General features: G+C 46.1%; 3 protein-coding genes across 4 annotated transcripts in view; 2 read left to right on the plus strand and 1 right to left on the minus strand.

The window, feature by feature from the left end:
* The window catches only part of MEIS1 (Meis homeobox 1), a 133797-nt gene extending 124820 nt beyond the window's left edge, over positions 1 to 8977 (minus strand). The window contains exons 1-6 of one of the 2 annotated variants that reach the window (XM_033124649.1): positions 8191 to 8977; positions 6126 to 6352; positions 4161 to 4302; positions 3593 to 3643; positions 2755 to 2805; positions 1193 to 1339 (exon numbers count right to left, since the gene is read on the minus strand). In XM_033124649.1, the coding sequence (XP_032980540.1) occupies positions 1193 to 1339; positions 2755 to 2805; positions 3593 to 3643; positions 4161 to 4302; positions 6126 to 6352; positions 8191 to 8202 (630 nt within the window). In that variant the 5' untranslated portion in view covers positions 8203 to 8977. The remainder of the gene's footprint in view (positions 1 to 1192; positions 1340 to 2754; positions 2806 to 3592; positions 3644 to 4160; positions 4303 to 6125; positions 6353 to 8190) is intronic. The other variant, XM_033124650.1, reaches the window with a different exon arrangement.
* A 504-nt stretch (positions 8978 to 9481) lies between these two features.
* LOC117032917 (uncharacterized) lies at positions 9482 to 10481 on the plus strand. The gene is made up of 2 exons (XM_033124651.1): positions 9482 to 10214; positions 10324 to 10481. The coding sequence occupies exons 1-2, from the start codon at positions 9706 to 9708 to the stop codon at positions 10457 to 10459; spliced, it is 645 nt and encodes a 214-aa protein (XP_032980542.1). The 5' UTR covers positions 9482 to 9705; the 3' UTR covers positions 10460 to 10481.
* Positions 10482 to 11857: 1376 nt separating this feature from the next.
* Positions 11858 to 15311, plus strand: part of LOC117033351 (uncharacterized) — a 37468-nt gene continuing 34014 nt past the window's right edge. Inside the window, exons 1-2 of the mRNA XM_033125433.1 lie at positions 11858 to 11906; positions 12108 to 12131. Of these exons, the coding sequence (XP_032981324.1) occupies positions 11858 to 11906; positions 12108 to 12131 (73 nt within the window). The remainder of the gene's footprint in view (positions 11907 to 12107; positions 12132 to 15311) is intronic.

Genomic DNA, 15311 nt, shown 5'->3' on the forward strand with positions numbered 1-15311 from the left:
CTCTTCCCCCAAGACGGGGCTCACGTGCCAAGTCAGAAAGAGAAACAACTCTTGGGCCTTCACTTACATATGGAGAGGCGGAGGAGGCCCACAACCCAAATCTCTAGTCGCGTTGCAACAATTCGCAACGGAGAGCTGTCCTGAGCCCTGTATTATCCCACCCACTCCTCATGTTTTCACTTTCATGGCATTTTTGCAACTCCTGTGGACAATCCTGAGACACAGCGACTGCACAGAGACACTGGGAGCAAACTGTGGTGTTAGGGGGAGAGGGGGAGAAACCCCCACCCCCACCCCCAGCAAGTACAAATAAAAGTCGTCCCCACTTAGCAACAAAGCGGAAGAAGGGCCTGGGGGTAGCAAGGGAGAGGAGGGGCTGAAGCAAGCAAAGGCCGGCAGTTGAGAGCCAGGGCAGCACGAGGTGCCCCCACCCGTCACACAGAGGGAGTCGCTGAGGTGCCCCTGATGCTGACACTTCCAAAAGCTGCCAACCCAGAGGGCCCAGAGCACGTACCAGCTGGAGACTGAGAGGAAAGGAGGAGGAGGAAAGTCCATATTTATCTGTTTTTATACCCTCGGCCTGGTCTTATTTTTTCTATGACGTACAATAAAATGGGCGAGCTTGCAGCGAGCACTGCACAAAGCAATGTTCAGTGAGGTCTAGAAGCGTTCGGCCGAGGAAAACTGACAAGACAGGCTAATGAACCGTATAGACAGGGAGAAAATAGCCAGCATTTGCTAGATTTCAAACCCTGGCTGTCTTTCTTAGACCACCTATCTTGGGTTTATTCCTAATAAAATAAGAAATAAGCAGACCCTACACTTTTCTTTTCTTCAAGATAGAAGGGAGGGAAATGCTCCAGAACAAAGCCCTACAATCAGAGGCGGTCACTGGCAGTTAACACTCCCATTATTATAGAGGGTAAATAAAATAAAGACAAAAATTAAAAGCGACAAGAAACAGGTCAAGTTTGCAGGCAAAGCTTTTACAAGCTCATCTCTCCAGGTCGAATCCCAGAGCCAGCCTTAATGAAGCAATAATAGCCACATTATTCAAAAATTTTCATTTCGATGGAAATGTATCTAAAAGGGACTTAATCATATGCAAATAATAAAAGGAGGTGGTAGTGACCCAGCAAGCAATATGCATACAGATTTTTTTCCAGGAATGTTGAAATTGAAAAGCACATACCTGGTCAGTTAGATTTGCTGATCTTGTTATATCTTCACTGTCTGATTTTGATCCTCCTTCTCTATCGTCTATCACCAAATCGATAGGCATTTTCCCTTTCAAACAGCTAATATACCGGTGGCAGAAATTGTCACATAATTCGTGTACCTACATTATGACAGAAATAAAAAAATGGAAATATAATCAGGAGTGCATAAATGACATTGACAAGTGCAATCCACCCCCCTTGTGAGATCCAAACTTCCAAATAGGGGAAACACAGGGCAATTGTCCTCCAGAGACCCCCAGACGCATCCAGAATTAGGAATAACTTTCTTTTCTTGCAAAATAGAGATATCCCAGAAAATTGACAGTGACAAGATGATTCACAGGCTACAACATATTCAACACCCGTGTTAAATTCATCCGCTCCCGGAGCTGTGGCCATTAGAGAGGTGACCTGCGTGGGTGACATTTAAGGTACACTATTTAATTTCATCCAGTTACTTTATCATAGGTCTTTTTCCAAAGTGTCTAAGGGAAAAAAAATGCATGTACATATAATCTCCAAAGGACCAGAACTGTCGTGGCATAGAATATATGCCTGACAACCCAGGTCTCTATAACATTAGAAATTAGGATTTCTATCCATAAGAAGCGTATTTTAGGATACTTCCTTTAAAAAAGAGGAAATCAAATCGCCAGTACTTGTGATGTTAAAAAGAAAAAATTTACAGCCACAAAAATGTATCAAATCAATTTTTAAAAAAAGAAAAAGGAAAAAGAATGCTTCAAAATATTTAGGTGTAAGTGGAGTGGTCTTTTACAGGCCCCAGGCATCACTGAGATACAAAAATTCACAAGAAACCCCAGTGTGCTTGCAATTTAATGTTAGTTTGAATTACAATGCATTAAGTTTTTATTGCTGAGATTTATAGAACAGCTAGCAAAATCCTGTTATCCCACACCCTTTCTTGAGTGTGAAGGTGGGGTGTGTGCAGGATTCCCAGATTCAAGAAATCTGACACAACTATCAACTCTGCTTTGTCTCTGCAAAACGTTTAATGTGTCTCCCCCACCACCTCCTCCAGACTCCCTGTCCGATCCTCCTCCTCCCCCTCCAACTCTCCTCTGTGCCTGACCTGCCGCTGCTCTCAGACTGTCTTCCAGAAACTCACTAAAACTAAACAAAACTCCACCTCACACCACCCCCCCCCCCCAGAGGTAGCAAAGAAGAGGAAGAAGAGAAGAGGCCACAAAGGTATAACCTGTGAAGCAACTCACAACAGCATTCTAAACTTCAACCGGGATGCATAGAATTGCATCTATTTATACAAAGCCAGCAAGGTATTAAGAATGAACACAAGGCTATAGGGCGTTTGTGATCCCGGTTTTAGTGGCTGAAATTGTAATTAAACTGCAAAGAGAAATGGACGCTAAGATTGGCCTTGACACTAATTACTAGAAAGAAAGACATTTATGCAAATATCTCAGAAGCCTGAACTTCAGCCATTCTGAACCCTCCCCCCACCCTGTGTATTTGGGGGTGAGGGGGTAAAAGCAAAAGAGGCTAGGGAAATTACCTTCTCTAATTCCAACAGATGAAACCTTAATACTTGTATGGCTTGAATCATCTGCAAAGATACAAAAAGAATGAGCACCCCATTCCTAGTTTGCAGAAAACTGGCTGTCACAGCACTAGCATCTCCAGTCTACCCCCTCCCCCAGTAAACAGAGTTATTTTGATTTATGGCAATAACACTAAAACTTAATAGCAGCGACTGGGTACCATCGAGAGGTTTATATTTCTTAAGGAGGAAAAAAATAGCTAAAATAACAACAAAGCATCTAAGTGGGGATCATAAACACTCTCTCCCCCATGGTTCTCTCCCCTTTCTCAGCCCCACTGCCCCCACCGCACCCCTAAAGGGCCACATCCCAGGACAAGATGTTTCCTTGGAAGGTGTGCAGGGAAAATAGTCCAAATAGTCCACCAAATTGTGGCTTTTCGCACTGCGAACTTTCTGCTGCCTTCCGCACACCTTTCAGGCAAACCGGTGGTTTGGGGGCTCGTGTCGGGTCGCTGCCCTCGTGATGCAACTTTGAGGGCTGGGAAGTCCCCAAAGTTTGAGCACACACGCTGACAGGCCCGGAGATAAATCCCCGCGCTGATTAGAGCTGCGCTACCCGGCTGTCATAAAAAACAAAAGCTCGCGTTTCCCCGCGCCGCTCGCCCGGCCCCTCTCCAGATAAATTTATTTCCCGGGGATCTTGTCCCGGACCACTTGTCCGTGGACGGAAACATTTGCAGCCGACCTGCAGCGACGGGAAGACCCGTCTAGAAACCTCAGGGCTCTCAAAGCAAAGCTGGGGGCTTAGGGGAGAGGAACTCGGGGAGGGGAGTAATGGGTCGGCTCTTACCAAGTTATCCAGTTCGGGATTAGAAGAAAATAGAGGTTTTTCTGCGCGAATCTAAATACAAGTGAGGAGAGGGGAGAGGGAAGAGGGAAAAGAAAGAAACATTTGAAATCTGGTCGCCTTCCTACTTTCTTGCCTCATTACACTGTCGGGGGGCAGCATGTAACCTCCGGGAGGGACTCGGTGTCACCAAGTTCGTCCCGCGCAGAAACACTTCAACGTGAATCAAATAAGCCGAAAACAAGCCCAGAGCTCAGGGTGACTTCTACCAGCAGCTATGCTTCTAGAGGACGCTGCCCAGCTCGCCAAGTCCAAGGCAGCTCCAGCGTGTGGTGTTGGTGATTTTATTTTATAGAGGGAGCGTTCTGCGTTAGGTTATGGAGCTGGGAAGAATACGGGCGATTTTGAGTCGCCCGCAAACGACACTCATATAGGAGGGAAATCTCAGGGTAGTTGGAACAGGCATGGCTTAGGACGTGCTATTTGCTGGATCCTCTTGCAAATACCCTGGGTGGGAGGAGGGAGGTCCCTTTCTATTTTCTTTTACTTTTTAAACATTTATTTTGCTGACCTGTTTGGCGAACACGGCTATATCTTCATTGAATGATTCTGACGAGCAGACGTCCCCGCCCGCCACCCCCGGCTCGCGGGGGGTACAAGTAGCTAATTCACATTTCTCAAAAATCAGTGCTAAGAGAGGGAAGAGGGGGTGTCTGCAAGAAAATACAACAGTCACAAACAACAGAATGGTTAGTCTGGAGTCAGGGGAAAAAAGGCGCCCAAGAAAAGCAGCCGGAGGAGCTGAAGGCAGGGACCCCTCCCTGATTTTGGCACCTACTTTTCTCCTTCCCCCCCCCCCCCCCAGCCAGGTGACTGCTCACCTCCCCTTCCTCCTAGGGCCCCGAAGTCAGAGGCCCTAAGCCATGGACCGTGCCTGAGGATCGGTTCAGCATATCTGGCCAGAGAAATTGGTAACATTTGCTACGAATAAACCCAAGCGGTTCCAGCAGCCATTTTGAATTAAGTTTCCCACCCGACAAGCCCTCGTCCCTCTGCTGCACATCCAGGACCTGGAGGAGGAGAAAGGTGCTGGGCGTAGGAGCTGGGAGAGCTTGTTCAAGTGGGCTCCTCCAAGGCAGCCTCGCGAAGCCCCAGGCCGGGGATGTCGGTGGCAGGCGCTCAGCTAATTTGGGCAAAGGACGTCTATGGCCGTGAAACCAGCTGTCAGGGGGGCTGCACCTACCGATCCCCACCCCACGGCCCTCGGAGCGCAGGGAGGCGCCTCTCTGGCTTCCTGTACAATCCCTCCCTTCGCAGATGGCCCCCACCATCCCCAAAATAAAGTTCCTTCCAATGGTCCTGCGGGAAAGCCTTTCATTTTGTCTCTGCGAAATGGCAAAGCAGCTAGTACTAAGAGGGGCCTAGATGTCCTTATCTCAGCCCATAAAAGAAAAAAAAAAAAGCTTCTTCTAATGCCCAAGGAGGTGTCTCAAGTCTTGTATTAGCTCCCACAGCCCAGCTGGGAATTTAACAGTTTGGGGTCCTTTTCAAAGCTTCCCCAAATGTTCTGTCCCAGAGCCTAAACCATTTGCAGTTAACGCTGCGGAGAGAACGCTGGGATTTAAACAAGCCTATTGCACAAGGGTCCAGAAAAATAGAGCAGAAAGGGTGTTCAGCTGGGGAAGATCAGTATTGCATGATTTTTGTTTTCAAATTAGAAATAAAAGTTGCTGCAAAGTCAAAAGAGGTCCCCAAATTCATCAGCACACAGTAGGCACAAGTGACTTTCAAAGGCTTTTACTAGTCCAGGGTCTAATCGAATGGCCGGCAGAACATGGTGTGAACCGCAGCCAGAAAACAACACGGCCCATAGCACCCCGCATCAACTTCTAAATCCTTCAGGTTTCGCCTTTGATCGCAAAGTACTAAAACGACTAGAAGTTTCTTAATGTCTGTGATAATTCCGATGGAGCTCCTCTCCTTGACTACAGTGGACCCACTCCCTAAATGCAAAGCGTGTTCCCCTTGCCTGACCTGCAACTGTCCTTTCTTGGTTTTATTGTGCGGTGGCAGAGCCAGCATACGGTTGCTGAGTAAACTTAGCAAGTCAGAACAATCAGTGGCTTAAAAGATTTTCCCTTAAACTAAAAGTTTCGTTCCAACACAAAGGCGCCTACGTTTAGAAACCCCCAACGCTCTCTCAGCGCAGTGGAGCGAGCCAGGACTCCCAACTCGCTGAGCTACCGAGCCTGGATCTGAGAGGGGACAAGGGACCTTGGGCAACTTCTCCTGCGACCCTTTCGCGGGCATGGCCTCGGCAGAGCGGGGCACTGGGCTGGCGCGGAGCGTGCATGGAGAGGTGGGCGTCCAGGATGGCAGGCCGCCTCCCAAAATTCTTCATGCAACGCGAATGAAAAACACCACCAAGTAATGTACCTCCAATCCAGAGAACTCTGGCTTTCCGCTTAGCAAGGGCAAAGGGAAACAGGGGAAGCACCGCGTCTCTTCTATTTAACCAGCTGCCCATTGTACCTACCCATAAATGGCATCTTTATCTCTCTTTAAAGCGTCATTGACGGAAGAACCCATGCTGGGGGCCATAGCGTTGGTGTGAGCTGTGTGCGGGTACTGATGCGAGTGGAGAGGAGGCCCGTGGTTCAGGTGGTGGACCGGCTGCATGGACCTGGCCGCATGCGGGTCCCCATACATCGTGGAGGGAATGCCTACTCCATCCATGCCCCCGTAATGGGGTAGATCGTCGTACTGCATGACAAACAGAGAACAAGGTTCAGAAGGCCAGGCGGGCAAATGGGGGAACGGCAGGGCACGCAGCTTATATAATGTCAGTCCAGCCGGATCCTTCAACCTGGAATTCCATGGCCTTGCATCTCCAAAGTTTGAGATTTCTTCTTTTAAAAAATAATTTTTAAAGTAAAAATTCTAGGATTCTCGGTGAGACCGGCTAGGATGGATGATCTTGCCCTAACTTGTGTCCCTATCAACTGGTTCAGAAATCCAGAATCCTTTAGCAAAGAAGGAAGAAAGAAGGAAAGAAAGGAAGGCATTCTCCGGGAGGGTGGAAGGTAAAACGAGCATGTCTCTAGAGGAGGAAATTCAAAATCACAACAATAAAATGTGTTAGGACAGTGCAGCAAACCTGTCTAGTTTCACAGCCCCTTCCCACCAGGGAGAATTTTTTAAAAAGTTCGGATGGGAACATCTACGCCAAGCACGTGAATTCAGACAGGCTTCTCATTTTATTTCCCTGCCAGCGAGGGGTTAGATCCTGCAAGACACTGCATTTCCTTTGCTTTCCAAGACACACTCTGCTAAATTATACAAAACTAACTGGCCCCCTTATAAGTGAAACTCAGAGAAAGGTAGTTTTTCTTGTACATGAGAGCTGAATTTAGAATTGGGCAATTTTCACCCCAATGTTAAAGAAAATCTATAGTTGTAAGTTAATTATTCTATTTTCTTTACTCTTACGAACTTTCTTCCCAGACTAGAAGTCAATGAGGCAAATGTTACTCATCAGGTTTAAACTTAAAGCAAATTCAATAGCAAATGCACATATAACACCCCCCCAGCCATCTTTTTCCTCCAGAAAAACTATTTTCATATTGATTGTCATTATTTTTGTGTGCGAAATTTAACTATTTAGATTTTTCTCATTGGTTTATTCCAGGCAAGTTCCCCCCCCCCTCAAGATTTGAAGGCATCGAGAGTGAAATGATTTTCAAAGAAAAGAGGAATTGCCACTTTCATCTCCTTAGAGCCAGAGGTGTGAAAAGAGTTTGGAAGAACACTGACATTTGCCTGAACCAAAGGAGTAAAGAAAAATGTGTCAGCCTAGTAACTTTTTTTTGCAAACAGGGCTTTGAGGGCCAGGACACAAATTATGCAAGGAAGGCTTTTTGTAGACCTCTCTTTCTTTTAAGAAATTACCTCAGTTGGGTTGTCATTGTCTCACTTTACTCTCACTACATTACCATTCAAAAAGGAATATTGGGGAAATTAGTATTGCATTTTAAAAGTGAGTAGCTGTGTGCTTAGTATCCAATTAGTGCAGGGCTTGTCTAAGAAAAACTTTCAAAGTATTACCTTGCATAAAAATCCATGCATATTAAAATTACTTTTAAAAGATGAATGTTTTCCGACCCCGAAAACCACTGTACTATGGCAAAGTTACTTGTCTAATGATATTAAAGATGAACGTAATCAATAACATATCAGAAGTTTCTAGCTGCTTATTTTAGTTTAAAAATAGCTCTAAACTTCTGCTCCCTGAACGCTCACATTATGCGTAGCATTAGGCATCTAGCTTTTTTTTAAAAAAAAGATGATTGCCCGAGCTTGTATTTTTATTTATATAGCTGCTGGTTTGGAATCTATAGAAAAACTTGATTACTCGAATTAACAATTACATGTAACATACATTATTCTACAAATGCATTGAATAAATACTCTCGCTTTAGGCCAAGGCTTTAGGAGCCTTATTCAAAAAGACAGAGAAAAAAGGAAACTTTTTAGCAGTGTCTTTTAGCCACATTTCAATTTAATCTTACATTTGAGTTCCACAATTGTTTTTTAATACGTACCCTTTGCGCCATCGGCCTCCCTGGCTCCCTTCCTACTTCAACTTCTAATATATCCTCTTTAAGGCCAGTGTGAAAAGAAACAAATAAGCAAACTCCCCCGGAAAAAAAAAAATTTAAAGCAGGACGCAAAATCCCTTAACGTCTCCAGCAACGTGAGCTACTAGTCCCAGGTCTTCGGTCTACGGGACCTGAAGCCAAGCGCCCGAGTCACTGAGCATAAAAGCGCTCCGTTTCCAAGACAGCAGCGGGGAGGGGGGGGGGGTAAAAAAAAAAAAAAGCAGATCTTCTCTCCCCAAAAAATCAGTTTAAAAAAAAAAAAAGAGCGCCCCTCAGACCCAACTACCAAATCTCATGGCTTTCTGCCACTCCGGCTGTCAATCACAGGCGAGGTTGTCAACGTGGTGAATGAATGATCATCCGCTCTGTCTTCTTCTGGTCAGAACACCTCAAATGTTAATATTCAAATGCACAAAGCCCTAGCGCTCGCTTCCCTTGAATCAGTCCTAATTCTTAATCAGTTTCTCTCTTCTGTTGCTCTCTCTCTCGCTCTCTCTCTCTCTCTCTCTCTCTTTCTCTCTCTCTCTCTTTCTCTCTCTCCCTCTCCCTCTTTGCAACTGCTGCACTGGAGGGAGATTAGAGGAGGAGGGTTAAAAAAAAAAATGTCTGTCTGAGTTTGTCTTAAAGGAGCCACAATCGATGCTGCCCGCTTGCAGTCCCCGTGCGTGTGTAAAGTGTGTGTTGCACAGGCGGAGAGGTGGATTCCGACCAGAATGCTAGAACCCGGAAGTAGTGGTGGCCATAACAGGTCGCGTCTTACACAATGCATTGGGCTGCAGCAAGTAGGCTCCTCGGCAGGGGTGGGTGCGCGATGCGAGCTCTGGCCGCACTGGAGAGGCAAAAAGGCGCTCCATTAAATCGCACACCCAGGCACAAACATCCACACACCCAGGGCACACGCGCACAAACGCGGCCAACAGATCCCGGCTGCCGGCTTTATTTTCCGTATTCTTTTCTCTCCCTCCCCCTCCAGACTGTCTCCCCAAAGCCGACACTTGAAATAAACTGGGAATAAACGCGGGGCAAGCAGCAGCGGGAGTTATTTTGCATAGGTCTCCGCTCATAGCCTTCATGACTTTCCTCGAAATTATTGGGGTCTGCCAGTATTTTTCGGGGCGGAGGGGGTGATGCAGAAAGTACTGGAATCTCAGAACTACACACCCCAAGTAGAAAAGTCAAACGGAGCGGGGAGGAGGAGCAGGAGCAAGATTGGGAAAGGCTCTGCTAAGGAGTCCCGAGAACGTGGGGTAGAGATGGCTGGAGCTTTCTGCAGTCCCAGCTTAGAGTTTTTTGCTGTCAGAGACGGACACCCGGCCCAAAGAAAGGAAATGCTTGCATTTTCTCACTTTAGGGGTCTGGACGCCCCCACCTCCAAGCCCGGGAGGCCGCCAGCCCCAGCCCCGGCGTCCTGCGCTAAGTGAGAGAGGAAGGGAGGGAACAATGAGCTGAGAGCCGGGAATGTGCCCCCAGCGCCTGTTTACAAACACGGAGCTATTTATGAACGCCGGAAAGCGAAACCCGACGCGGGCTCGGAGCGGCCCAGACCTCGCGGGCGGAGCCGGGGCCGGGGCGCCGCGGGGAGGGAGGCTCTTTTTCCGATCCGTTTGGGACAGGGCGGCCGTGCGCCCAGGGCGCGGCGCGGCGAGGCCGGAGCGTTCGGCTAGGGCTACAGCCGCGCCGCCTTTGTCTTCTAGGCGCGGAGGGGCTCCAGCCGTGGCCGTGCTGGGGCCTGGATGGACCTGGCGCCCCCAGCTTTTCCCTGGCTACGCCGGGCGCTCTCCTCCCAAACACCCCCCCCCCCCCGGTCCCCATTCCGTTTTCCTGTCCTCAACCCCGGCTCAGGGAAAACTCTCAGTGTCAAAGATATTCACTTCGGGAGCTGCGGTTTCAGACAAAAAGCTGCCCCTATCCACAACTCGGAGGCTCCAACCAACCACTGATTTTAACTTTCTCCCTTTAAATACCAGGTACCTATTCTCTGGCTTAAACAAAAAAGTCCCTTTTTTTAATTCTCCCACTCTAAACTTGCCCTTTATTATTACATTTGGTGGTGTTATTTTTGTTTTTATTTTTCAGCTCGCCCGACTCTGATCTGCCGAGTTGGCTCAGCCGCAGGAGCTCCACCAGTCGGGTGAAAACCTCACATCTCGGAGCAGGGCTCGCAGCTCGCTTGGCTCGGAGCAGGATTTTTTCCCCCCCTCCCTCCAGCTGAAACCTCGCAGAAAACTCCCCCTGCGGTCTATTGGAAAATGAGCTCACCCAAATCTCGGTAGGCAGCCGTGGAGGAGGGCTCGGCCAATCAGCAGGCGCTCCCGCCAGGGCGGCCGCGCATTGGCTGCGGGGAAAATCAATTATCAAATAATCGATCAGCAGGGAGCTTCGATCTGCCGGGAATGCAAACTGCCAGTCCGGATTCCCGCCCTGATGGTGGCCAAAAGGCTGACTCCCCCAAAGCAGCCGGCCCGTGGCTCCCATCGTCCCCCACCCTCACCCCATCCCGCCAGCTGCACAACGAACCCTCACCCCGAAGGGGGAGTGTAGGTAGGGGGAAGAGTTTTGAGAAAGATTAGGGGGCTCCTGTCCGCAGGGGTTGTTTGGAAACTGTTATGAGCTCTAACATGTATTGAGGCTAACTCTTAAATGCGCAAACTGAAAGAATTTGCTTCAATCCGAGAAGTAGGGCTCAAGTTTCTGTTAAGTGGGCTCTCGAGGAGCAGGGGACACAGAAAGAGCATCAGAACAGAGATCTGGAATCAGGTTCCACCAAGCGCACGTAGTCTCCCTAAACGACATCTATTGCTTCTTTTAGTACTTCGCACGAATCATCGCCCAGCTCCTCCCAAAAGCGGAGTTCCCGTGAAGCGAAGAGCTGAGTCTTCCCAGCCGCCCGCACACCACCCCCGCCTCGACACCGTACTCGTCCCATATGTGCCTCAAGAGCTGACACACGTTCACCCAGAGTCTCAGATGCGCTTTGCCTTGAAAGAGCTCCGACTGTTTAAAAAGCTCATCCTGGGATCCCTCCAATGCTTCTCACTGTCTTCTCTCTCCTCTCTCTCTCTGTCTCTCTCTGTCTCTCTCTCACCCTCCCACCCTCCCTCGCACCTCCCCCCCCCCCAAGTTTTAGGATCTTTTACTTTTTTCCATCACAAACACGTGTAGTTTTCTGGCACAAACGCCGCGATGCATCACGCGGGAGGTTAAGGCAAGCCCGCGTGTCAAAGCGGAGGGGATCCAGGTGAATTATCAGAGCCTTTATGTTACTGCCTCACACACACCCCCCCCTTCCCCATGAACTTGGAAGCAGAATTTCAGGCCAAGATGGAACCTCCCCGTCTCAGGAAGGAGATTTCTCTGTGTATTTCTCGCGAAACTGCGCTGGCTGAGCCAGGCAACGCAATCCTTTTCCGACTACGGAGAGGGCCAAACTGGGCCGGCGGCCCGCAAACCCTTTCCCGAACCCCAGCGGGCTGCGGCCGACACCTGAGCGCCTTCGGAGGGCTGCTCGCGGGGGCCTGAGTACAGTCTCTCCAGCAGGCCAGCCAGGCATCCGCGCGGCTCGCGGTAGGGGGAAACGGAGGGAGGGGGTGGGATCAAGGCAAACCTCGACATGGGTACATCTACGTTTATGATATTAAATGAACTTCGAGGAAAATGGTGTAAGTATATTTTAACTGAGAGAAATTTCCTGCGAAATACATTTCGATGACCATACACTTTTAACAGCGGGCTTGGAGTTACTTCAACTCTGCGGCCACAATTTCAAATTTGGAAAAGGCCAGTTTGGGTTTTTTTTTTAAAATGTTATAATTTATTTTGTATCGTTGTTTTCCGGTAAATTTTTTTCTTTTGTTTTCTAGCAGAGATGAAAAAAGAATGTTCAGGTAAGTCACTCCTTTTCAAACAACCAAAAATTTCAAAGCATTAGAAAGATTATTGTGCTCTTTAACCATGATGTATCAGATTACCTTATAAAAGTACTTTAAATTACCTACATATAGATTTTCCTTAAAGAAAGAGATAGCTTCAGTTTGTGGACTTAAAGTAAACTTTTAGTAGTTTCGAAGTGTCTTGTTTCTCTCCCCTTTTCCATTTATAACTGAACCTAATGCTACTCCTAGGCCTTTATGCGATTAATTCTGAACAATCAAGGGACTAAAACACTTTTACAATGTAATTACAGTAGTACAAATTGTTTGCCCAAACCTCATTCTGGATAAGGATTTTACAATTAGCAAACAGTTATTATAGTTGGGGCTTGCTGAGAGAAATTGCACAGAGAATGTCTAGAGTTGCAATCTAGTAACCATAAAAAAAAAAACACACCTCATTTAGCAGGGTAGTAATTAATCACCTATTAAAAGGAAAACGTAAAAGGATAGTTCTAGCTATCTTAGTAAACTAGCACCGATATTTCATACCTGTTCTGTGACAGCACCTCTCTTTAGCTTATTTCAGATATTATTTCAGATACGTGCTTTTTAAGGCGATAGCACTTTTATCTTGGGAAAACTTGGCCTGCTGAAGGGTTCTGGTACTTGCCCCTGGTTCTTGCACATGGGCCTTCCATACTCAGCTACCCTTCATATACCAGAGCATCTCCTCAAATACAGAAAACAGGGACCTTAAAGAGGCAGCCTGGAGCCTAGGTCTCTATTGTTTAGACCCTCCTGCAAGGAGGCATTTAAAGTAAGTGGTGCCCCTTTAGGCTGTTGGTACAGTCCTGTCTAAGAACTCCCTTCCTATTTTCTGTTCTCCTATAAGGAATTGTGCCTTTGGAAAGACCTATATCCTGAGTTAGGCTTTTGTCCCAAAAGTTCACACTGGTGAGTCAGCTCCAAAACCCTCAGAAATTAAAGAGGCAACTCTTAAGGTAAAATGTGTGTGTATTTGTCAGCCCAGAATAAACAAAAGCCTGTTAATCAGTGGAGTTTGGCAGCTGTGTTCACAGAATGATAAGGGTTTATCATCTGCCACCTAACTTTAAGATGCCTGTGAAAATGTTGTGATCGCTCTTTCGGTTGTCCTGTGGCGTGGAGGCTTGGGGTTTGTACTTCAAGAACATTCATCCTCTGCATCTCACCCCCGCGTTAGCATTTACATTTCAAAAAAACAAAAATAAGAGGAGGGAAAGACAGTTTAAAGAAAATAGATTTAAAATCTAGTAGAGATAATAGAGGAATGCTGGAGATAAGAGCCTGGTTGTGATATGAGAAAGGTACCAAGAAGTCAAAGCTAATGAATGGCTGTGAGAAAAGTGAAATAAACTATTTAGAGGTCTATAAAAGGGAGAAACCTGGTTAGGTGATATGAAAGGGGGTTAACCGAGGGGATTAAGGAAGACGTTAATCAAGTGCCCCAGAGCAATCCGTGCTCTAAGAACTGGGAGATTTGTTTACTGCATTTTGCCTCAGAAAACAAAGAATGTCTGGGTCCAGTTCAGAAGTCACGGAGAGGTCAGCTTAGGCTCTCCAACTGTTGAAGGGGAAATACCCAAGTCACTATATTCTGACTGGATAATGTAAAAGTTAAGAATAAAATGGGAGGGGGCAGTGTTTTCCTTACTATCTTTCTAGTTCAAATCATTAAAATGCTTTGGTCTCTAGAGGGGGAAAAATTACACTGGTTAACATAATTACTAGCTCTGACATTTTCTGAAGTTATAGAGGTCTTTTATTAATTAAATGGAGGGCTTAATAAAATATTCCTAATAAAATTTATGGTTGTCTTAAAACTTTCTAAACAGTGCTATAAATTCTTAATAAAATTAACTGGGAAATGAGTTATTAGCCCACACTTTACCCTTCCCCCCACTTCTACATAAAGAGCGTCTGCAGAATGAAAATGGAAATAGAAGCCTTTTGGTAAAATATAAATATTAGCCAAAGTCACACATTGTTTTAAAAGAGGCAAAGTTTCAACTAAGTTATTTCTCATGGCTTCATCCTCTAATATCCTCCAAAAGCTTCTCACAAGACTTTTAGAAAATTTCTTCCCCTTCTCTACTACATATTATACATGCATGTACAGTAGGCCCATTTGAAATACAATGCTCAATTTTCTGGACTGAGTTCTGTGTTAAGTTTAATAAAAAGCGTAGATGCATAATGCAAAATTTCAATTTGGAATTTGTAAAGGTTCATATTGTATAGATTTTTTTAATCCATTAGAAGACAAATAAAAATGAAATACGTCATAATTTCTATCAATTTAATTTCTTTAAAGGTAACTTTTGAATAATCGACTTCTCAATAACCCTTCCCTGTGAACTCCTTTTTAATAACTACATTATCTGAAGCAGCATTTTGTTGTACAAATGTAAAATCTTTTTCATATCACTACATTTCAAAACCTTGGCGAGTTATCTTAAGTTTGAGATACTTCTCTGCTTCACAGATACAACACTGGCTGGATGGCTGTTTAAAATAAACAACATAGTCAAACACACTCCAAACAAAACAGCCTTGGTGGATTGTTCAGCATTTGAAGGCTTGATCTTTTGTGCCGTCTACTGGACAATGGAAAAACTACAGCCTCTATGATTTAAACTTTCCTCTTGTCCAGTATTTTGGGGGGTGGGGTGGGGTGGGAAAGGGAGTGTGATTTGATGCTGGTAAGTAATAAGAGAGGACCACAAGCCCCAACTTAGACTCGCAGGACAGGTGTTGTGATTTTAAGTCTTCAAATCCAAGTTTGGGACATTATTAAGTATAGGTACACCTCAACCATTTGATACAAGGCACAAGGCTAAAACCTACATTTAACACAGCTGTGTGTGTGTGTGCACAGTCAGCTTGGGAAGAGAAAGAAAGAAAGGGTGGTGGAACAAGGTCAGCATCTCTGAAGGAAAAAAAATGGTGGTGGTTGGCTTGGCTCTGAGTGTGAAATGACTGCACAGTCCAGTCACACGGATCTACTGCCTAGATGATCCGGGATGTACAAATTAATGTTTGAAATTTGGAACATGATTTTGTTCGATAATCAAGAAACACTTCTATGAAGGGGGAAATGAAACTGGTAATTAGAAAAATTTTAGTGCAGTTCCTTTTGGCAATCTGGGATAA

The sequence above is a fragment of the Rhinolophus ferrumequinum genome, chromosome 13 (assembly GCF_004115265.2).
Source record: "Rhinolophus ferrumequinum isolate MPI-CBG mRhiFer1 chromosome 13, mRhiFer1_v1.p, whole genome shotgun sequence".
In the NCBI taxonomy this organism is placed as follows: domain Eukaryota; kingdom Metazoa; phylum Chordata; class Mammalia; order Chiroptera; family Rhinolophidae; genus Rhinolophus; species Rhinolophus ferrumequinum.

Coding starts and splice junctions, on each gene's coding strand:
- LOC117032917 (XM_033124651.1), top strand. CDS start 9,706: ATGTGCCCCCAGCGCCTGTTTACAAACACGGAGCTATTTATGAACGCC. Junction 10,215..10,323: donor TTTCTCCCTTTAAATACCAG/GTACCTATTCTC, acceptor TTTATTTTTCAG/CTCGCCCGACTCTGATCTGC.